The sequence below is a fragment of the Accipiter gentilis genome, chromosome 23, assembly GCF_929443795.1.
Source record: "Accipiter gentilis chromosome 23, bAccGen1.1, whole genome shotgun sequence".
Lineage (NCBI taxonomy): Eukaryota > Metazoa > Chordata > Aves > Accipitriformes > Accipitridae > Astur > Astur gentilis.
This window is the reverse complement of record NC_064902.1, coordinates 7,388,285-7,411,080: the sequence shown is the minus strand read 5'-3', so window position 1 is coordinate 7,411,080 and position 22,796 is coordinate 7,388,285. Positions and strand designations below refer to the sequence as shown.

Here is a 22,796-nt window from a genome sequence, read left to right as displayed (position 1 = left end):
TTGTATGATGAGTGCCCATTTGAATGCCTAGGTTATTTTGGTGTTAAAAAAATTTTCTTAATTTAGCTGTTGTAGTTTAAAGTGGCAAAAAAGGACATTGTTTTGGTACCTCAATTATGAGCTCAGAGTATAAATGACAAACATCAAATCTCTAACATCAGATCTTCCATGTAGCACTTATTCTTTCGTAACCATTGCAGCATTGTGTTTGATACCATCATACTCTGTTTTTCAGGAGAGCAGTTATTAATGGCTGGAGAAGTCTTCACGATCAGACCCTTGCAGTTATATGCTGTCACTCAACAGTTGCTACAGGGGAAGCCTACATGTGCTAATGGAGATGCCAAAACAGATCTAGGTCATATTCTAGATTTCACTTGTAGACTCAAGTATTTAAAGGTGAGCTATACTTGCACAAATACTGGAGATGTTTCTACCAGACTGACATGATTCTTAGCATACTTTTGGAGTCTAGTTTGAATGCACAAGAACTTTAAGGATAGTAAACAAGTGTAAGCATTTGGAAGTCAATGTTAAGCAGGTGTTTATTGTCAACCTTCAGTAGCATATAGTTCTCTAACAAAGATGTTGATCGTCCGATGTGGTCTCTTCAGCAGTGCTCTCTGTAGAGATGTAGTCACAGAATCTTAGTGGGTGCTAGTAGGAATAGGGTGATAGATAAATACTATTCTCTTCAACCCTGCATTCTTTGCAGACACTGTGCGTAGGCCATATATGCATACATGCATATAAATCCTGTCCCCTTTCTCACCTTTGACTGTGTCTGTTAGTTTGGGGTTTTTTAACTTTCAAAAATCTCAGTTTCATAGATGAGATGGCCCTGAATTTCTGGCTAAAATACCATTTCAGAATAAATGTAAAATGGCCAGATAATTTTTGTCTGGAGCCAATTTTTTTTCCTACCAAATAAGTGGATTGGAAAGACTTTTCCTGAGTAATTTTTTTAACACTGCTTGCATAGCTCAAACTCTTTTTAGCCCCTTTCTTACAAGAAGAGCTTCCTTTTAACTGTGGTGTGTTCAAAGGGGAAACAAAGTAGTGGATTGGGGGAAGCTTCACTGGAGTACTTAGGAAGTTGTGAAAGCAAAACCACAGCTGTGCTTGTATTTCTGTGGATCTTCAGTTGCCTTTGCCATCCCCTGTGTATAGAATACTCTGAACAGAGGATTCTCTGGCTGGAGAAGAGCATATCATTTAGAAAAATACCCATCTTCAGAATTTATGGCGCTTCTGAATGCTTGTGAGTGGGCACCTTCAGACCTTGTAAGATACATACGAGACCAGAAAAAAACCTTAGATATTTCTCCCAAAATTATATTCACAACAAACATAAATGAAACCACCTGTCTCTTACACTGTTGACATGCTCTGAGGCCAGAATCCAATGACCACATGGAAATACTAGATGCATTTTTATTAGATGTGTACCAATGTCTAATGTTTTCTTCAAACTCATCTTGTCAGTGCCTTGAACTTCATACCCTGTAGTGGAATTGAAACTGTTCTGTCTTGGAGGATCCAGACGTTTCAAGCAAATTGTTTTTAGTGAATGCTGCTCTGGTTTGGTCAGCTGAAAATGAAGCCTTGGTCAGTCTTGCCTATGGTATCTTTTGGGGGATTATTTTTTTTGCATGCCCCATGTGCTACAAAATACAAGCACAAGGTGGCAGTTCAAGTTCAGCGCACTTAGCTGGAGCAACTACAATCTTTTCCTGAAGAGTTAATCGGCAAGTTTCATGAATAATTTCACACTTGAAAAACTGGTTGGACTTCGGCTGTCTTTCCAAGATGCTGTATTTGTGCTATTGCCTGAGTAAGACTATCTGAAATGTGGACAAGTTGGATTATGTGCACTGACTCTGTTCTTAAATGTTAATTACTAGGTCACTGGAACAGGGGGACCTTTTGGAACCAGTAACATTCAGGAGCATCTCTTGCCTTTTGATCTGTCAATTTTCAAATCGCTTCATCAAATAGAGGTATGACTGAGATACTGCTCATAATTTTATAGAGGCTCTGAGTGCCAGGTCTGCTGCATGTCTCAGAATTGTATGCTTTGATTTGGTGCTAGAATTGGGGACTGCAATGTTTAGAAGGGCTGTTTCATTTGTGAAACAGTGTTTTGGGTTTTGTGGGCTTTTTTCCCCACAAGTCTTGGAAATAAGGATGCGAAATTTAAATGTTTAGAATAGCTTGTACTGTGTGTGTCAAGAAGAACGTGATTTCCAGCATATACAAAAGACCTAAAACAGGGTGGCTTTCCATTGCCTTGAAGATCTAATAAATGGGTTTTAATGGGATCTCTTATTACAAAGTACTTTTTGGAAAGTGCCAAATATTTGTGAAAATGTCCTGACATTAAAATTGCTTGTGGAAGTATGCTTTTGGGTATAGTGCTTCTTGCCTGATAACTTGCAGGGTTCTTTCATTGGTCTGCTTTCAGTGTGAGTGACAGGGTTTCTAGTGGAAGTTATTCTATGAGTATTTTATGAAATACTTTTCTGACCACTTTGGATCTTTCTAGAGAGATAATATCTGATTTTGTCTTGCAGTCTGTACTCTGCGTCCACTTTTGGTGGATGCTGTACCTCTTCTAGTATACGAACACAATTGTCTCATTGATATGAGACTAACGTGGTTAAAAACTGAAGTGGATTTCTGAAGTCAGTGATTTATTGACATTTTATTGTGGGAAAGAAACTACAGTGGGCTGAAGAGTGGGAGAGTCTAAGATACTGCAGAGATGATATTGCAGAATAGTATTAATTTTCCCCTTTCCTGTGAGCATAGATGGTTTCAGGTGTAGCTTTGCTTCATGGGGGGGGGGAGGAAGGGCTTTAGTGTTGAAGACTTTTGTAATTGTATGTTTGTGAAAAGTTTTGGATTGACTGGCACCAGACTGACATTTTCATCTAGTAGTAAATACTTCCAAAAATTAACAGTGTTAATCTGGAAAGAATATTTTTTTTCAAGGGTGGCAGGAGTTCTGTGTCTCAGTTTAGTGTGGTTTCCCTGATACACCAGCAAATGTGCCAGTTGTGGTTGCACCATGTGTGACCGTCTACAGAGAAGGACCTGGTTTCTGGACAGATGCTGTAGCAGACCTTTGGTGGTGTTCCAAATTGAGCTACAGAAAAAAGACTTTGTGATCTTAAACTTAGTCTGTGCAGTTAGCTCACTAGTGTATTAAATGCTTGGATTGCTATCCTCACTTCCTAGGCATTTCTTTTTTCTTACAGTGAAGAACTTTCAATACCTAATTAAATGTGTCTGCAGGTAAAGCCATAGCTTGAAATAATTTCTTTTTGGTAACAGTAAAATACTGTGCCCTGTTAAACTGCCTGGGTAGTTTTACCTTGAAGAATACATGGGGCAGGTAGAAAGGCAATGGAGAAGAAGCTTTGTTCAAATAAATGTCTGAATTTCACTTTTCTGTAGTCGTGTCTCTAATGTCTTGCTTTAGCTTTACTGAATGTTGGTATTTCTGACCTGATAATCTCAGGAAATTTTAAGGGAGTGCTGTAACTACTTTCCAAATTGGTAGAGAATCTGCCATTGAAGCTTTTAGCTGCCTCATATTTGTCTGTTCTAGCATTTCTGACTTTGTAGTATAACTATTTTTTTAAAATAGATCAGTCATTGTGGGGGAAAGCTTATCAGAGGGCTGACTTCATCAAAACATGCTCTGGCCACAATGAGTGTTCGATATTCAGCAACATCAATGAAGGTAAGAGTGAGTTCCTACTTCTGGTGAGTGTTCAAAGCACCTGCAAAAATAATGTGCCCATTGTGGAAATTCCATTTGGAGTCCATGTACTTCTCTGTACTGTCTGTTGCAGGTGGTTCTTTTAAAACCATGGAACTGAAAGGGTTTGCTAACCTTTCAGAATCTCAACTTTGAGTGGAGAAAGTGTTTGTGTGTGTCCCTTCATAGGGACATTTCTGATGCTTTTATTGGAATGTATGCTTCTGTTACTCCTCCAGAACCAAATGCATATGTCTTATTCTTTTCTCTGGGCTTTGATTTGGCAAGGGATATCCAGTACCATAATTTTCCACAGTCCCTCTGTTCTACCACATTCCCCAATTTGTATTGGCTGCTAGTGTTGGAACTCCCTGCCTGTAGATCTAAAATAATTCTGACCCAGTCAGCTAACATTTTAAGACTTACAACTTTAATCTAGGTGATTATAAAGCTTAGAAATCTTCCTTACTTACATAAGGTTGTTTGGATTGTTTGCAAAACTGTTAGCTTCCAATGAAGATATAAGCATAATATTTTAGTGTGCTTGTCTTAAATAGGAAATCCTGGTGCCTGAGGCCTCTGAGTTTGATCAGTGGGAGCCAGAGGGTGCAACTTCAAGTTGTCCAGTGACAGCAGTTATCCCAACTTGGAGAACTTTAACAACTTTGGATATGAGTCACAATAGCATATCTCAAATTGATGATTCAGTGGTAAGAAATATTTTTTAATTTGTGGAAAAAAAGTATGACTGATCTGCTGTGGTACATTAGACAGCAGGTATTTTGCATTTAGTTTATCTTTTTTCTGAAAGATTTTCAGCTGCACTTCATGCTTATTAGCTATTCAAGTTAATGCTTAGGAGATTTTTTCTTTTACTACTTTGATATTTGTCCTGATTTTGGCTGGGATAGAGTTAATTTTCTTCCTAGTAGCTGATATGGGTGTTGTGTTTTGGATTTAGTATGAGAATAATGTTGTTAACACACTGATGTTTTCAGTTGTTGCTGGGTAGTGTTTATACCAAGTCAAAGATTTTTCAGCTTCTTGTGCCCAGTCAGCAAGAAGGCTGGAGGGGCACAAGAAGTTGGGAGGGGACACAGCCAGGACAGCTGACCCGAACTGGCCAAAGGAATATTCCATACCATGTGATGTCATGCCTAGTATATAAACTGGGGGGAGTTGCCTGGGGAGGGTGATTGCTGCTCACAAACTAACCGGGCATCAGTCAGTGAGTGGTGAGCAATTGAATTGTGCATCACTTGTTTTGTGTATTCCAATTCTTTCATTATTATTATTATTGTAATTCTATTCTTACCACTATTATTATTTTCTTTCTGTACTATTAAACTTTTTCTCAACCCATGAGTTTTACTTCTTTTTCGCAATTCTCTCTCCCATCCCACTGTGGCGGGGGGGGGTGAGCGAGTGGCTTAGTTACTGACTGGGATTAAACCATGACAGTATTTTCTTTGCTAAAGGAGCAAAGTTTGTCATTCTGTGCTCTGTAAGCAACACTTACATGAATACTGACTTTTTGAAACATGCTTTTACTGTTTGCATTGGCCTTAGGCCACTTACAAAAGTTGGGGGTTTTTTTGTTTGGTGTGTTTTTTGTTCTTTTTTTTTTAAAGAGCAAAACACCTCTTCAGCTCAACTTTGGAGTGTTATCAAGGCTGAAGCTTCCTGCATATTTAAAAACCTGTGGCTTGCTGGCAGCTGCCTTGACATCAAAACAATACGAAGAGCATCAAAACAAAATTTGGAGTATTTTGCCAGTACCTTAGAATTGCATTTTGTAAATCAGTTATTAAAAAAAAAATCGAGCATTCGTTACTAGAACATGTGTCAAATATGAACATGATTTTTTACTTGAGCTACTCTTGTGAAGCAGGAAGCAGTTATGTCTGTAGCTAGACATAAATGGTCTAGACATAGACTAGAGATCATGGACTTGGAGTGCAGTTTTCTTGTTCAGGTTTTTTGTGATGCAGACTTAGGGTGTTTCAAGTCTGAGTCCAGGCCTTAACTACAAGGCAAATCATTGGTGAGATTACAACCAAAATGAAGTGGATGCAAATACGTTGATGTCAAAATTCTGCATCAAATTCAAGGTTTGAGTCCTCCAAAAATTAAAGGCTTTCTGGGTTAAAGTGCATTTTCGAGAGGTTTGTGTGACCTTGTAATGCTTGCCTAGTGTAATCAAAACATGGAAACAAATCACACAACTTATTCTGGTTTTTGGTACTATCGTCTTTATCCATGTTCCTGTGTAGCATAGATATACTTGTTAGATAAGTAGGAAACACCTATTAATGTGTTTGATCTATAGTTAATAGGTCTAAACTGGGAGCAACTTACTTGTCTTCAGTGAGAAAGAGTTTCAAATTAAAACTTAACCATGCTCCTCAGAGTAACCTGGTTTTCTTAAAAGGAAGATTCAACTCTTGTGTTGCACTAGGTCATACAGAATACTTTTTTAATACCAAAAGCTGAGAAGAGAGGCTGTGCATCAGATGATACCTTTCCTTTGCTTGTTGGTCAGCTGATAGTGAAGGAAGTATGGCGTGATTGATAAGCTAAAATGCATATAACACATGCATTTTTTTCTTGTCTTCTAGAAATTAATTCCAAAGATTGAATTCCTGGATTTGAGTCACAATGGGGTGTCTCTGGTGGAAAATTTACAGGCAAGTGATGCTTTTGAAGGTGCCTTTTTTCCCCCAGACTTGAGACCTTAGAACACAGATTTTCTTGCTTTAGAATTTTGTTGCTCATCTTTCTCATGGAGAATGGTTTAAGCCCAAATAGCTTATCCTCCATAATATCAAGTACTCTTTCAATGGTGCGCTTCTTACTTGCTCTGGATATTTTAATTTCTTTGCCAATACTGACATAAAACATTTAGTTTTTAACTAAATTCTTTCACTGCCAGCTGTATCTGTGGGTTGGTAAAAATGTAGCTGAGGAAGTTCCCTTTCTACAAGCTTGAGCCTGTGTAATCAATAATTTCATGTCATGTTTTTCATGCTAGGCAGTGTCCAGCAAGAAAACACTGTTGCACAAAAAAATGAACAAGTCATAATACAATGTCTTTGATATTGTTTAATTTTAATGAATTGGTATATGACATGGATTTTCTGTGCTTTTGTAGCATCTTTACAACCTTGTTCACCTAGACTTATCCTACAATAAGCTTACATCACTAGAAGGTGTTCACACAAAACTGGGAAACATCAAAACTCTGAATTTAGCAGGAAATCAGCTGGAAAGGCTGTGTGGTCTTAACAAACTGTACTCATTAGTCAACTTGGATCTGAGCAACAACAAAATAGAACAGGTAACTGTTGATTTTCAGTGTTGAGTTGTGCTTTAGATCACAAGCAATGTCTTTCAGTGGGTGAAACTGCAAATAAATAAAAGTGGCTGTAGTGATTTTTTCCCTGCTTATTGTATGTAATTTATGCAAGAAATGCTCAGTCTGTATGTTCATTTTCATTTAGCCAGTCTGTATTCATCCTTATTCCAAAACTTTCAGATTGATGAAGTAAAAAATATAGGAAACCTCCCATGCTTAGAAAAGGTGGTCTTATCCAGCAATCCATTGAGCATCATCCCTGATTACCGGACCAAAGTACTTGCTCAGTTTGGGGACAGGGCCTCAGAGGTAAGCCATGGTGCACTTCTTCCTTTGAAGCTGGCATTTGAAAAAATCTTTTTTTAAAGCCTGGTGAGGAAAGTAGTGTGAATGTTCCAAAACATGATGAGTCTTTAGTGTGTGTTGGAGAAGGTCTTTAGAGAACGAAACCATATTAACATTATTCAACTATGCTCCTGGATCTAAACGAAGGTCTACCTTGTCTTTTTTGGGTAACAGTATGTTAATATTGAAACAGAGCTGTGCTAGAAGGGCGTTAAGTTTACTAAGCGTTTCTGAGTTTGCACTGAATTCCTATCATGTTAGAGCAGGGTCTAATGTGATAATTTTTTGTGTAATGGTTACAAAGATGCCCATAGTTTGCATTAAGTGAAGATGATTTTTGATTATTACATTAATAAAAATAAATTGCAGAGCTGCCTTGTTTTCAACATTTTTTTAATGTTTTCACATTTTTAGGTCTGTTTGGATAACATAGTTACCACAGAAAAGGAACTAGATACTGTGGAAGTGCTAAAAGCTATTCAAAAAGCGAAGGAGGTGAAATACAAACTGAGCAACTCTGATAAAAAGGTGAGTTTTTGGTGCTGTGAGAGGTGTAGAATGCGCTGTGTACAACAGAAGCTTACAAAAAGACTTCTACAGATTAGATCTAAATGGAATTCATTACACTTTCCTTAGCGTTAAAGGTTTTATGCTTTTTGTGCTTTAAAGTTGTATGAACTTTTAGTGTTGCCTCTTTTTCCTATTTACTTTTCAGTGTAATTTCAGTAATTATCCGACCTTCCTTTTTGTGCTGGCTCAGGAGAGAGGAAGTGAGAGGAAAAGATAAAATGACTTAATGGTGTACACAATGAATATGCAGTTGACCTTAACAGCCATATTTTGTCTTATGCAAGTATTGTAGGGGTGTGATTTTACTGCTTATGTTGCAGAGTACTGAAATGACTTTCCCAGAGTTTCTTGTTGTGGATATTTAGCAGTGGGAAAGAATCAGAAATCTGAATCCTCCTTGCCTTCTTTCATGTGTGTCTGTGTACTGTGTAGTTGGTTAGTCTTGTTTTAGTAATAAACTTATTATCAGAACCTATCTTGTCCCAACAGTGTCCCTGTTTTCATTCTCTCATGGTTTGTGAAACTAGCTGCTAGTTTTGTCAATACAGTGATTAGTCAGTGATCAGAATGACTTCTCTAAATGAATTCTTAGTGGGATTCCACTTAGTGTGAAAATAGAAACTTCAGAGGATGTGATGCACTGCCCCTGGCCACCCCCCCGCCCCCCCCCCCCCCAAAAAAAAAAGAAAAAGCTGGCATTAACTTTCCTTTTACTAAAACTGAGAAAGCTTGTGTAGGCTTCCTTTAGTTCAGGATCTAATGTGTCCTGTGTATTTAGGTTTTTTTCTTTAATCACTGCATACTTTCTTTATTAGATCAGTGAGGACTCCAGGCTCACTGCTGCCAGCTCCAAATCAAACTGTTCTTCTCTTACTGTTCGTCCTTCCTCTCCCTCTCTGCCTCGTCCTGTCAGCTCCAGCCAAGGTAATCATGTATGTATCGTGCTGCTGGGCTGAGCCTCTTGGTTCTGCTTTTCTAAGCTGCATTGATATACATGAATATTACGTGCATGGATATAGGGCTTATCAAGACAAAGCAGAAAGACCTGGTAGTATTGGTTTAGAAAATGGAAAGTTGTATGTGAATCAGCAAAACTGACCTGTTTGCTGTAGTGTTAATTAACTGTAGTGGCAGGTTGGGTACAGGACTTCTTTTACTGTGCTGTTCTGCAGAAATCACCAGCAGAGGACTATGTATCTTTTCCTGGTTTAGATACACGCCTTAATGGAAAACTATGGCATGTATAGACATGTTTTAAAATTGTTTCTCTACCTGTTCTTGGTCTGCAAAATGTGAGCTCGAGCAGCATATATTCCATTATTACTTTTTTGCAAGAGCTGCATTTCTATCAAACCAGAAGGAAGATAGAAAAAGGAGATGAGTAAAAGATGGTTGTGGGATTAGTGTTCTGGCTGAGCCTGTGATTTCAGCACATCTGTTGTGCTCTACAGCACCTGCTAACCTTACCTGAAAATTTTTTACTGTATGCTTCAAATAAAGTTGTCTGTTGCATTAGGAACTTAGAAGAACGGCTTATCTTTCATCTTTTGCAGGGAGCCCGTAAGACTGACTTATTTGAATAGTCATTTGTGACTGAGAAGAACAGATAAAGATACTTTTTTTTTTGCTTTTGCCTAATAAAAACTTAAAGTGCAGTAGGATATGAACAGTGGGAGAAGACTTCGTAACCATTTAAAAGAGCAGGGATTATATTCTCAATAACATGGGGTGGAACAGGTTACTCTTACCAATAAATTGGTGGATGGGGGAGAGAAACATGGCTGAAAAGCTTCATCTTTGAAAAAAGTCCATTGCCGTGATTTCTGCAAAATCAGTAGAGGTTTCTTAGTTCACTCTATAAAAATGAAATTGTTCTGACAGCATTGTATTAAAGGACAGACAACTTAGATACAGATTTAATTGCTACTTATGTACATCATTTGCCTTCATAGTCCTTCTAGATCACTTAATCTGCAGATAAAATGCTGTTTTTTCCAAAATGAAGTCAATGCTAGCTTTAAAGTATTAAGCATTTAAGCTACAGGACTGAGACAGTTTGTCTATGTAACAACATGCATCTTTATACCAGACTGGCTGTAAAAATGCATGCTAGCAATCACTGACTGTTTAAAAGTTATTCAGTAGTCTTTTTCTATTACAGTAAATGTTTAGGAGCAAATGAGTCTTGGGAGGAAAAAAAAATCTAGATCTTTCTTTCTGAAGTACTTGGGAGTTTTATAGAAAGACTGGTATAAGATTCAAGGTTTATTTACTGTAGTCCTTTTCCATAAGGTTCCTTTAGTAGAATCTTGGGGAAGGCTTTTATAAATAGTGGGAAAATGAGGACTAGGGCAGGCTATTTCTCAGCTTTAACAATAGAAATTGATTATTTACTACATATTTAGCTATTGAGGGTTGTTTTCAAAATACTGATTTTTGAGAAATCTATTTTAAAAAATGGAAATATGCTAGGCAATTAGTTTCACTTAGGCCTTAAATCATAAATAATGGAATCAATTTCCTGATATGCTATTTCTATGAATTGTTTTCTCTGCAGTTTTTCTAGACACCATCTGTTTCCGTTACATATTATTCAAATTAAATGTCACTAGCAAATGGCTTATGGAAAAAGATTAAATATTTATACAGGAAACAGAAAACCAAAAATAATGCTGTCATGTTCTGTTTTTCCTGTCAATCTGAGTTTCCTTCTTGCTAACACAGTATTTTGTTCAAATAATAAATACTCTTGTGTTTCCTCTGTGAGATGGTTTGATGTAATCTACTAAACTTTACTATCAATCCAGAAAGATACGTGCAGGAGTTCTTATGCTCAAGCCAGAAACATATCTACACTAATTCTGTTGCTTATTTGCACGTTTATATAATTGAGCTGGCTGGCTCAGGGGTAATATTGAAAATTGATTTGCTCTGTTATGTCAGTGTAACACTGTGAATATCAAACAGGCAAAAAGTCAAATGTGCCTGAGAGTGCTGGCGTATATGCATTTATAAGTTTTTACTGAATGATTCAGCTTTGAACCCTTCAAAAAGTTTCCGAATAAGGCAAGATGATTGTCTTAAGTGGCGTTTGAGAGAGCAGACCTTCGGAGGCTAGTTGAAGGTTTACGGTCAGGTCTTAATACAATTTTAATTCCACTTGTTTGGCAAACACTATTAAGACATTCATTTTGGTTTTACTTCAGTGATTTAAGAGCCGTTTATATTTGTTCTAGAAATAATTTGTGAAGAAACAGTCCTAGCTAGCAGTTTTTTGCAATCCAGTGGTTCGACTCCTACAGACCATACAGTTCCCCAGCGATGCTTTGAAATACCAGACTCCAGATGTAAATACCAGGTAGTTGCCATCCTTCTGTTTGTTTAATGGTATTTTAAAAAGTGTTTTTGCAAGTTTATTTCTGATATTAAACTTCTGTTATCATAGTAATCCAAAGCAAAGTTTTTTGATTCTCAGAGCTATTAGAATGTAAAAGGAGGTAGCTCCAAATTTGAATCAAGGGGTTGGTCCACCTTGTAAATTAAATGCATAATCCAAGTTTACCAGAGTTGCAGAGAATTGTTGTCACTATGTCATGACTGAGATGCTTATCCAATATTAGTATCACATCATGTAATATCCACTTAGATACTGAGTGTAAGACTTCTATCATATCTACTTTCTTGCTAGTAGAGTGGAAGGATCTTCTCCCTGTCAATAGGTAATGGCCTTAATTTGTCTCCTTCAAACTCCTGCTGTTTGATAACGTCTGTATTGTGATTTCATTTGTTGTATTGGAAACACCCTTCATATGCATGGCTTCAAGGAATGAGACAGCAAGACTTGGGGGAATCTCTTCCTTTGCTACTGGTATAGGTGGTCTTTGTCAAGCTCCTTCACCTTTTTGCCTCACTTGAGTAAAAATTTATAGTGTGCTGAAATGTCTATGGGTCACAGGTTGGATCTGTTCTTGAGCTAGCAGCGGAGTTCATTCTTTTCCTGCCTTAATTGAATGCCCAACCTAAAGTAAACAGTGTTTCAGGATCCTCAAAGGACTTTGTAGTGAGTCAGCTAGCTTTAAAAAGTGGGAGCCAATGTTAACTTTGTTTTTCATATATGCTGAAGTCTGACAGCAGCTGTAAGTAGTTGATAGCTTCCTGATGTTTTCTTCTCCTTAGGCACCTGCCTCCCTATTGGATTCATGCAAAGAGTATGGAAGTGGTCATCATATGTGGTAAGCTAGATGTCTAAGTTCTGGTTTAAATCCTTGTTAGCTGGGTTATCCTTTGGATAATAAAAGTGGATGCTGCATTTTTAAACCTGGGCTTTAAGGCAAAACAGTCTCTTTCATTGCATGCTGCCTCTGTTTGATTTTTTTAATGAAAATTAATTTCATGGTGTAAAGTGTTTTTAACCTTTGAACTGTGGAATGCAGTTGGTAGTTTCAAAACAAGCAATATCCGTACTACTACTACTACTGTGCTTTAACTTGTAAGGATATGCTTGTTGGGGACGGGAAATGGAAGATGAGTTAAACATTTCAGTTTTTACTTTCTATAGAATTACATGCTAACAGCCTTTAAAATCAATGGCTGCGTGCAGTACAAAGATGTTTTACAAAATTACACTGACTTAACTGTATTAAGAAGAGTAAACCTCAAAGTTCTAAGCAGCAGCACCATGAATTGTAGGTAGCTATGACTGTTTTTAAACTGAAGCTTGTACTTACTGTGGCTTATCTCTTTTGAAGTTTTGATCGTTCAGAGGAAGAACACTGTGCGGTGCCTGACCCCTGTAACACCATCATCTTGCCTTTTAATTGTATGTCATACACTGCCACAAACCAAGATTTTATCCAGCACCTTTCTGCCTCGATAGTGCAGACTGTGCAGAGATCATCCCCCTCCTTTACAGAGAATAAAGGAAGTGATTCCAGAACCACAGACAAAGAAGATGGATATTTTGAAATGGGACTTCATGAAGGAGATGAGACTTTTGAGTTCAGCACTACTTCAGATACTCGGTCATCTGACAACATAGCAGAGAGTATTGACATAGTCAAAATCCTCTGGAGTTTTTCTATTCACATTCATAAAGGACTCAGGCAGTTTGCTTCATGTTTGGTTTTGACCAATGATATGCTAGCTCTGTTTGAGATTCCTCATCAGGAATTGAGAGGAAATTGCCAGCACATCCCTTCTGCCTTGAAATTAACACTGTGTTTTCCATATACTGATCTAATAGAATTTGGCTTCCTCCTGCCAGAAATCTGTTTAACACTGAAGCTGAAAAACAGTGACAACTGCTTGCTTATTGTTTCAGACTCCCAGAATCTTCAAGACTTTTATTCCTGTTTACACACCTGTTGCTGTCAACACCACACATCAGTGTTACCAAGCTCCACATTGTACTGTGGAAAAGCAAACCTCCAAGAGTTTCTCTGTCAGCTTATGGAATTGAATTGCATTTCAGCAGAAGATGTTGAAATAAAAGGTTGTTTCCCAACATATCTTCTTTATGGGAATAAAACCAATGTTCAGAAAATCTTGCATCAACCAGAGTCAGCTGGCAATAACAAAGAATGGTCAAAAAATGTTTTGTGTTCTGCACTTTATTCTTCAGTGTATAAATCTTCTGACCAGGGTCCCTGTGTGGTCCATCCGTGTTGGATATTTCTAACACCCCAGCATTTGTATATAGTAAAGGTGGATTTCAGTTTACTGCCAGGTAAATGGGTAGGCACAGAAGAGTTGGGAGGTGTATTTAAGCTCAACAGGATTCCGTTAGCATCACTTGTGTTGCATCCGACTCATGGTTCCATCCAGCAGAAGGGTTCATTTTTGGATGGGCATGTGCTGGAGTTGCTCGTTGGATACAGATTTATTAGAGCAGTTTTTGTTCTACCTCATGAGAAATTCCACTTTCTAAGAATCTACAGTCTTTTAAGGACACTCCTGCAGGATGTTAAAACTATTATTATTTTCAAAGCTTCAAGCAAATCAGATGCTGTAAGAAATCATGTTGTGGAGGCAAACAGACATGGTCAGTCAGCAAGGTAACAATTCCCATAAAAGGTCTGTTGCGCAGTGCTGAACTTAATGTGGCCTAGCCAGTGTGTTTGCAGTTGTCATTGTAATTATTTTTGGCCTGTAGTATTGATGGAAGTACTTTTTCATTCTGCTAGTCTGTAGCATGTGTGAATGGTTATCCTAGACTGTATCTGTCTACCTCTTTTTTTGTTCTCGTTTTGTTTTATCGTCCTAACATAAAATGTATTTTCTTGTGGAAGGAGACTACCTATTTCTTGTGCTTGCAGGCTGAGATCATGGCAGATTGACAGCTATGCTCAAGATAAATCATTTAAAGTAAACTATTAAGGATAGAAGTTTCCTGTTTATGAAAAATAAAGTATTAATTCTTGCAGGGAAAGAGCTGTGTATTTCCTTAAATTTTGGTAATGTGTTTTCTGGATCTTTTCTAGCTTTTGCAAGCCTCATCTGATGCTGTCATCTTTATATCCATCTGAATTTCTCATGCAGAAGATAACAGAAGATAACCAGATTCCTGTTCACCTTCATGTTTCTGTGTCTCTGCAGTACGTGGCTGGGCTGAAAGGAAATGCCCTAGTTGAGTTTTTCCATGGCAGTGTTGCAGAGGTATTGTGCCTAGCTCAGGTGTATAAAAAAATGCCTGTGGCCTTTGAGTACTAGACGGTCTTTTAAAAAGGACTTTCCTGATCAAACTTAAAAACAAGAGTTAAGCTCTGTGAAACCTGGAAGTGTTTTGAGCAGAAACCTGTTTGTGTTTCTCCATTTTGGGTTCCCTGCTACTGCAATTGGGATCCTGCCAGGTGTATTTTGCCTTCAGGATCCTTGATGCAGAACAGGAGAGTACATTAGTGTATATCTTGAAGATATGATTACTGCAAGAATGTTCCCCTTGTCTTTCCTTTTGCCACTTTAAAGAAAAAGTAACTGGAGTGGAATTATTTTGGGATGGTATCTAGTTAAATCAATAAGTAAGTGTCCTGACTCCTTTGTGTAATATCAGTGCATGAATACAATGTGTGTGCATGGCTGTAGGTACTCCAGAAACATGAGCAGATAAACCTAATTTATGAAAAACAGATTTATAGTCTCTGGGGAACATAAAATTTAAAAGTACAAATCTTACTGTAAATTCATAGTGTGGCTTTTTGAGTGATAAACCATTGTGGTCTGAGTACAAATGTCAATTGAAAAGCTTATTGAGAAATAGAGACCTTTTATTCCCTCACCTCACTTCCACATCTTTAAAGTAAGCACAAGTTAAAGTTGTGCTGCTCTTCTTACACCAGGAGAAGCTGATAAAGAAAGGTTACTCTCTTGAGGATTTGCAGTAAGCTCATCAAGCTAGAAGCTGGGAAGATGCCTAGTTGGAACAGCAGCTGTAGTGGGCAAGCTTTGTTTCTGTCTTTGGATATTTGAATCCAACCCTGCAGTGGCATCTGAAGGCTCAATAGAATAGTTGAGGCTTGGGAGTCACTGCTCATCTGTTGATTAAAATTTTGGCTGCAGTATCTATTCTAGAAAGCCTTTCTTGTGCACTAGATGTTTTTATTTTTCCTAGTTTTGGTCAGAAAATAAGGAATAATTGGAATAATTAGACCACAACAGAAAAATAATTTTCTTATGTAAACACAAGAGACTTTTGGTAGACTGCTGCAATGTTAAGCAGCTTTGAGGTGAACTTATGCTCTTTGACTATAGCATGTTCAAATGCTTCAGATTTTGAAATTGTTTTTCTAGTAGTCTAAAATTGCCTCTAAGATGATGAAACTATCTGAAATATCAAAGTGTGCAAGTGATTTATGAAATACAATTTACATTTTAGGTGGAAAATGAAGAGTTGAGACATCTCATGTGGTCTTCAGTTCTGTTTTACAAGACTCCCAATGTGGAAGTGATGGCTTGTGTGCTTCTCTCAACAAAAGCTATTTACTTTCTGTTGGATGATTCTTTCATTCATGCTGATGAGCACCAGTCAGGTAAGATAACGATTTTGATCCTTTAATAAGGTTACTAACTTGATCCCTGTCTGTGTGTTTGTCTTCAGTTTAAGTACCAGTTTTTGTTGATACTCTTACTTGGACATTCTAGTTGAGGGAGAGAGTGGCACAGTTTGCTGTATGCAAAGTAATTGCATGAGGATTTTATAGTCAAAAAACAGGGTCTTGAGTCATGGCTGCTTCTCAAGAGACCCTTCCATGTGCCATTGTATCCATGCTTTTCTTGGATGTCATTTCATAGTCCCTAGCATCACCTGGGTAGCTACAGGCTCTTTCATAACCAAAATGGTAAATGAAGGGTAATGAAACTCATGGTGTGCCTTCAGTTCATGCAAGTGGTGTGTTAATGAATCTGCTGATTTAAATCTACGATGTGATGGCTACTTTTAAGAAACACTGCTAACAAGGAGATTTGGTTGCATTTGCTTGAGAAATTATTAGCTAGTATTCCCACTTCCTTCCTAACTTCTTTCTTCAAGTGTGATAGAGATACAAGATTTTAATATAAAAAAATATGGAAAGAATATTTTTTACTTTTTTATCTTATATCCTTTTTCAACAGATTTTTGGAACAAAGAAAACTCAGATTGTGAAAATAGTTCTTTCCACCTTTCTTGCTGCTTTGTGCTAAAACTTAATGACCTGCAGTCAGTAAATGTTGGCCTGTTTGACCAATACTTCCGAATTACTGGTGAGTACATCTTGTGCTTTAAGCTTTTCCAGTTCTATTTTGTTTGTTTAGTCTTATCTTAGATGGATTCCTGTCTTTTATTAGTGAAAGGGAAGAGTATATTATTTTGTTACTGCTTAAAAAAATCAAGTTAATGTAACATTGGTGCTCTACCAGTCGGCTGATAATACTGTCTTGCAACATCTTGTAATTGAGGTAACTGGGAAGCTTAATATCAACGAATTAATTGGTCCCACAAGGGCTTTTAAAAACTGTCCTGTCTTAAGGACGCATTGAAAGGGGACTCTAAAGACTCTCTTGTTGTTCTGGGGTGTTGGCTTGCAACAAAGAGTAAAGTCAAGGTACTGCCCACGTTGCAAAATGCGTAGTTGATGGTTGACTTCTTGGGTAGAAAATGAGGCCTTTATGAAAGGTAATGATGTCAACTTAAAATTTAATGTAAATAACATGGGTAAAGTTTCTGGGCTGGTGCGTTGCCTCAGAGTCACACTACGTGTGAACCATACGTTCCTGTATTCTAAAATGTCTTCTAATTGTGTTGAGACCTTGATGCAGGGGGAATCTCTCTTGCAGAAATTATTTAAAGTACCTTACACAAAGCTGAGGGCAATTTTTTCTGTAAGATAAACTGTAAACATAAGATCATGATAAAGTTGAACCCCTACAGCAACAGTTGGACAGTTAAATCATAAGTGTATGTCATATTTTAAATCAAGAGAAATTATATTCTTTATTTTTTGAGGGATTTGTGAGGATTCTATTATTCTTTTCCAAGAATTTGAAAGCTTTTGGAATTATGATGCGTGTTTTCAGGAGAAATGATCCTAGCATGAAATCTTTTTTGGTGACAGTTGCATGCTTGTTGAAGAAATTGGGATAATGCCACATACAGACCTGTGAGTGGTTTACATTCTGTTCTCTCTTCAGGACACTCTGCAGATCATATAGTCACCTGCCTGACAAGAGACAGTTACAACACTCACACCTTCATACAGCAGCTTATGGCAGTTCTGTCATTGCTTGCACGCACACCTTCACCTGAACCAGTAGATAAAGACTTCTACTCTGAATTTGGGAGTAAAAACACAGGTAAGTGGTCTTTTCTGCATGTCATGAGTTATTTAGGCATTGTACTTAAGGCATCATTTAAAGTGTACTGATTAAAAACTCTTGAGGGAAACTTATGCATCAATTGTTTCCTATTTGATACTTCAACCAAAATCCCTGACTTCACTTATCTTGCATGTGTCTTATCTGAACAGAATTGTTAAATATAGTCAGTCTTGCACATGTGAAGTTAGTGGTGGCTTCTTCGAGTCCAGCAGAAACAGCACTTCCTATACAATATTTTGGGGAGTGTACTAGTGTAGCTCCTGCTGCAAGTTTCAGCCTAACCTATGAAGTCTTGTAAGCCTTCAAAGAACGGTGAAGGTAACAAAGTGTGAAGGTTACATTTTTCGTCACTTGGTCAAATAAAAGAATCCTGTCATTCTGTGAGAATGTAGTGAAGTGAAAGCTAGACTTTCTTAAGGTGTGTTTGGTTCAATTCCAGTATCAGGTGAAACTTTTTTGCTTGGAATTCTGAAAGCCAGTTGAAGGCATGAAATAAAATGGCATTTTTGTGAAGAATGATTGTTATTGCTACTTTTTTAAGGATCTGTGTAAGCCCACAAAGTGCAAGGTTTGATGGGATGTCATACCCTTTATTTGACCAATTGGTTTATGTGAAAAAAGCAGGCACACTTCCTTCAAGCTTTTCTGTGTTGTATTTCAGCACTTATAGGGAGTAAGTGACTGCAGTGTTGCCTCCTGCCAGAGAGTAGCATGGAGCAGAGGAATGTGCACATCTAGTAGGGATATAAGAGTCTTTTTCTGTTTTTATTGTATTTCTGCCTTTTCTCTCTGCTCAAAAGAAAAGTTTGTGTTCAGTGATCTGATAATGCTTTCAGTGAGTTCAGAACTGGGGAGTGGGAAGGAGGCAGAGGAGGTCAGCTGGTAGGGAGGTAGATAGTCTCTGATGAGAATCTAGCTGTATTTCCTTTAGTTCAGGGTGATGGCAGAAGAAGTTATGTGGTTAGAAACTGCAGAAAAGTATGTTGGTAATGCAAGAGAGACTCCAGTAGAGATCTGCCATCCAAATAAAATTATTCCAATATTGTATATAAGTAAAGCTGTAAATGAATAAGTACAAAACTTGAATTCTTCTAGCTGCAGCCAACTGTCAAAGGTTTTTGCTTATCCTAATGCATTAAGTATTGTATAGTACTGAATAGAAGTGTAATAATATATGTTTCTTGCAGGAAAAATGGAGAATTATGAACTGATTCACTCTAGCAGAGTAAAATTTATTTATCCAAATGAAGAGGAAATTGGTGACCTTGCTTTTCTAGTGGCAGAGAAGATGGATGGTTTGACTAATCTTCAGTCCCTCAACATACTTCTGTATGTGTTGGCGTTTCAAGTAAATCATGTTGAAGGATCTGCCCAAAACACTAGTTCACTTCAACCTAAAACACTTATATTAACCAGCTCTGATTTGTTCCTCTTTGATGAAGATTATATCAGTTACCCACTACCTGAATTTGCTAAGGAACCACCAAAGAGAGATAAGTATCAGCTTGCAGATGGAAGACGAATCCGGGATTTAGATAGAGTACTTATGGGTTATCAGACATATCCGCAGGCCCTTACATTTGTGTTTGATGATGTTCAGAATCAGGATCTGATGCAGAATTTAACACTGGATCACTTTGGAGAAACTGATAGTGCCCCAAAGGGAAATGCTAATCAAGAAGGCATCAGGAGCAGAGAGATCCAGTGGTACATCTTTATTCCAAGCGCAGAAAGCAGGGAGAAATTAATCTCATTGCTTGCAAGGCAGTGGGAGATCCTGTGTGGTAGGGAACTCCCTTTGGAACTCACTGGGTAGATACTGCACAGCTAAGTGATTTCAATGTCTATTATAAAGTAAAGCACAGTATTTAAATAGATAGCGCCTGTCAACTTATGGTTTTTTTAATAAGGAGCTGACCTGGACTACCTTGCTCCCTAGTGCAGTGAACATTTAATAGTACATAGACATATTCTGAAATGTTAACTGGGGACTGAACTTCTTGTAAAGTCTATTTTTATGCAATAGTATATAGTGAAAAAAATCATGAGACATCCTGGGAAACTGTATGGAAAAATTAAGGAGTCAACACTAGATATGCTGTTGTCTAGGGCTGTTAAGGTTTCTGCTATTTTTCTGTATATATCAGTCTTGCTGTTCTATACATTCTAATGTGTAAATAAGGGTAAATGCTTGTGTATGTTCAAGTGCAATGTTCTTTGTACGAGAAGTATTTTGGGTATGCTGCTAATGCTTATTATTTAATGATCTTACAGTTTTACATATGGGTTTTTTGAGGCCAAATGTAATTATTTGCTGCCAATCATGAACTCAGCAGTAAAGTTGGAGCCACAAGCAGGTGACAAATTTTTGTGTTGAAATTATTTTCATAGGCATTCTTTTTCCTTATCCTACGATAAAGAATTGCCTGTTAAAGATCCACTCAGTATTGTCTTGAAAGTGGAAATACCCAACATCAGTATAGAGCATTTTGTCAGCAAATAATGAATTTGTATCTCTGAACACAGTCTTTCTTTTGCCTATCTTGTCAATACAAATAAAGTGTAATTTGACAGTTTTTTTAGCCTTGTCTTTATTTAAGTTTATCTTGTGTTTGCAGGATACCATATGGCAGTTTATCACCTATTATGTTGTTAGAGTGTATTGTAGAGTATGAAATATGCAGCAAGATCAAAGAAGAAAATAGTTTATTCTACTATAGCAAGTATGTACTGGTCCAGAAATAGAGCTGAGTCATGGAAACTGAGGATCTGCAGCTTCTAACCGCAATTTAAGGAGGATTTATTTCAAGTACTTTTGCTTCTCCATCAGATATTAGGGATTTGCTTTCCAAGTTGTCATCTTGAACTTGAATATTACTGTGCCCAGCAAGTTTTAGCCTCACCCATGACAGCAAAATCTGTACTTACTATTACGAAGACAAATACTGAGACTTTGAAAAAGACTGTTTTATGTCCACTGGGATTAAGAAGGGAAGAACAGGTTTGGTACATATGTGCCAGCTGGTGTTGCTTAAAAATGATGCTCCTTAGAAAACATAGAAAAATTTAGCTTGGAAGAGACCTCTGGAGGACTAACAGTCAAGCTCAAAATGGGGCAAACTTCAGATTGCTCAGGGCCTAGTCCAAACAAGTTCTGAGTCTTCTCCAAGAATGGCGGTTCCATGGAGTATTTTTTTTCATGCTGATGAGTTTGGCTGTGCTCTTTGGTCTCCAGATGCCAGAAATGTTGCAGTCAGTGCAAGGATGACAGACACAGGGAGCCAAAGTCAAATTGTATTGCAGGATTCAGTGGAGTTCCCTAAGCAACCAAAGAGGTGAGGAACATTATTCGAGTGCTGCTCTATTCATAGTTTAGCAGAGGAAACTAGCCCCTCTCAAGCTTAGACCAAACTGAATAATTAAGGCAGGTACTGTATGCTCTTGGGGAAAACTAAATTTTCCTGTATTTGGAGATCTTCTGTTCCCTGAAATCTCAAGGATACTTATGTTCATTTAAGCCTAATTGTCGTTAGGTAGAAAAAAAAAATTTCGAAAATAAAAATTCTAGGGATAATATAATTAAAAGTTTAGGTCTTCATTAGTTCTTTCTGAAGTAACTCTGTTAATAACTTATTTGTAATTCTCATAGGTAATGCCTCAGAGGAGCCTGTGGCAACTCAAATAGTCTGATCTGCAAGCATTTGAGAACTTGTCAGATGAACAGATTGTTTACAATATGGTTGAAGTGAATGCAGAGAGTATCTGTAATGAGTCCTTTGGAACTGCCTGGGATTTGAGCCAACATGAATAGGTATCTCTGCACCTCATACTAGGGGTTATACTTGTCAGTGTTTCTGGATGAGTCAAACCTGCTTCCATCTTATTTGTAAGGCCTGTCCTGAGGGAGGCCTTGTGCTTGAGACAGACCTGAGTTCTGTTTCTAAGCATCTTTTGTAAAGCCCAATTGTTCAAATGTATTTAAATACACTAGTGCACGTCATCATAGAATCATGTATTAGAATAAGAAAGGATAATCCCCTGCTTGTTACATGGTTTGAGCAGTCAAGATCTCTTCAGATTTTATTGCAGAAAGAATACAGCTGTGATTAAACTTGAAATTCTTTTAAGTTCACAGCTGTTTAAAACATTAAATCTGTCCCTTTGGATCAGATTATTAATCCAGGAAACAGGTACAATTCCCCCTTGAGATCTTGGTAAACACGGATCACATTTTAAGATGAACAAAATGTTCAATAATTCTTTAGGTATGTACTGCAGTATTCCTTGATTCTTCATTAAGTATCTCATCTATAGTGCTATCAGAATTGTTTATTTTCAGGCACTTTTTCAATAAATAATCTTTTATACTCTGCTAGGTAAAGCATGGGCTATGCAAAGTAAAGTATCTTCCCTGAAACTTTAGCTCTTTTTCATTTTTACCTGGAAAAAAACCCCAAAAACCACAGCCCAACCAAACCCAGAACAAGAAATCCCCTTCCCTCCTGCCACTAGGTATCTTTTTTGCCTGTGTTAAAACCTGCTGGAGTTAGTGCTTTGTGGGTGCAAATTTCTGTTCATTTAATGCAATGTTAAGCTGAAGAATTTTATTCACTGTCATTCCTCAGCACCACTGTTGCCTTTATTGTCTAATTCTAATGTAATCTTTTATTTTGAAATACAGGGTTTTATTTAAATGAGTTTTCCTTAAATGCACAATCCATCATCTAGAATTTTATGAATTGGCTTACAGTTCCATTTCATAAAGATTTCTCAGAGCTTTCAAGAACTAGTTTCTACAGATGGTTCTGTGAAATGAACTAGTTTTGTAAGCAGTTGTGGTCACATAAGAGTCTTGATTTCTTCCTCTCTTTTTGCAAGGGTGCTGTGAAGCCCTGCATGCATATTTCTCTT

The 22,796-nt window shown here is 37.5% G+C and overlaps 1 protein-coding gene across 2 annotated transcripts in view; it reads left to right on the top strand.

The window, feature by feature from the left end:
* Positions 1-20,461, top strand: part of NISCH (nischarin) — a 32,198-nt gene extending 11,737 nt beyond the window's left edge. Inside the window, exons 5-21 of one of the 2 annotated variants that reach the window (XM_049826110.1) lie at positions 236-399; positions 1,905-2,000; positions 3,653-3,748; positions 4,324-4,476; positions 6,385-6,453; positions 6,918-7,103; positions 7,302-7,430; positions 7,881-7,994; positions 8,852-8,960; positions 11,273-11,394; positions 12,213-12,268; positions 12,785-14,089; positions 14,516-14,690; positions 15,907-16,060; positions 16,644-16,772; positions 17,700-17,861; positions 19,073-20,461. In XM_049826110.1, the coding sequence (XP_049682067.1) occupies positions 236-399; positions 1,905-2,000; positions 3,653-3,748; positions 4,324-4,476; positions 6,385-6,453; positions 6,918-7,103; positions 7,302-7,430; positions 7,881-7,994; positions 8,852-8,960; positions 11,273-11,394; positions 12,213-12,268; positions 12,785-14,089; positions 14,516-14,690; positions 15,907-16,060; positions 16,644-16,772; positions 17,700-17,861; positions 19,073-19,701 (3,848 nt within the window). In that variant the 3' untranslated portion in view covers positions 19,702-20,461. Of the gene's footprint in view, positions 1-235; positions 400-1,904; positions 2,001-3,652; positions 3,749-4,323; positions 4,477-6,384; positions 6,454-6,917; positions 7,104-7,301; positions 7,431-7,880; positions 7,995-8,851; positions 8,969-11,272; positions 11,395-12,212; positions 12,269-12,784; positions 14,090-14,515; positions 14,691-15,906; positions 16,061-16,643; positions 16,773-17,699; positions 17,862-19,072 lie in introns of those variants that run through there. The other variant, XM_049826111.1, reaches the window with a different exon arrangement.
* The last annotated feature ends 2,335 nt before the right edge of the window (positions 20,462-22,796 follow it).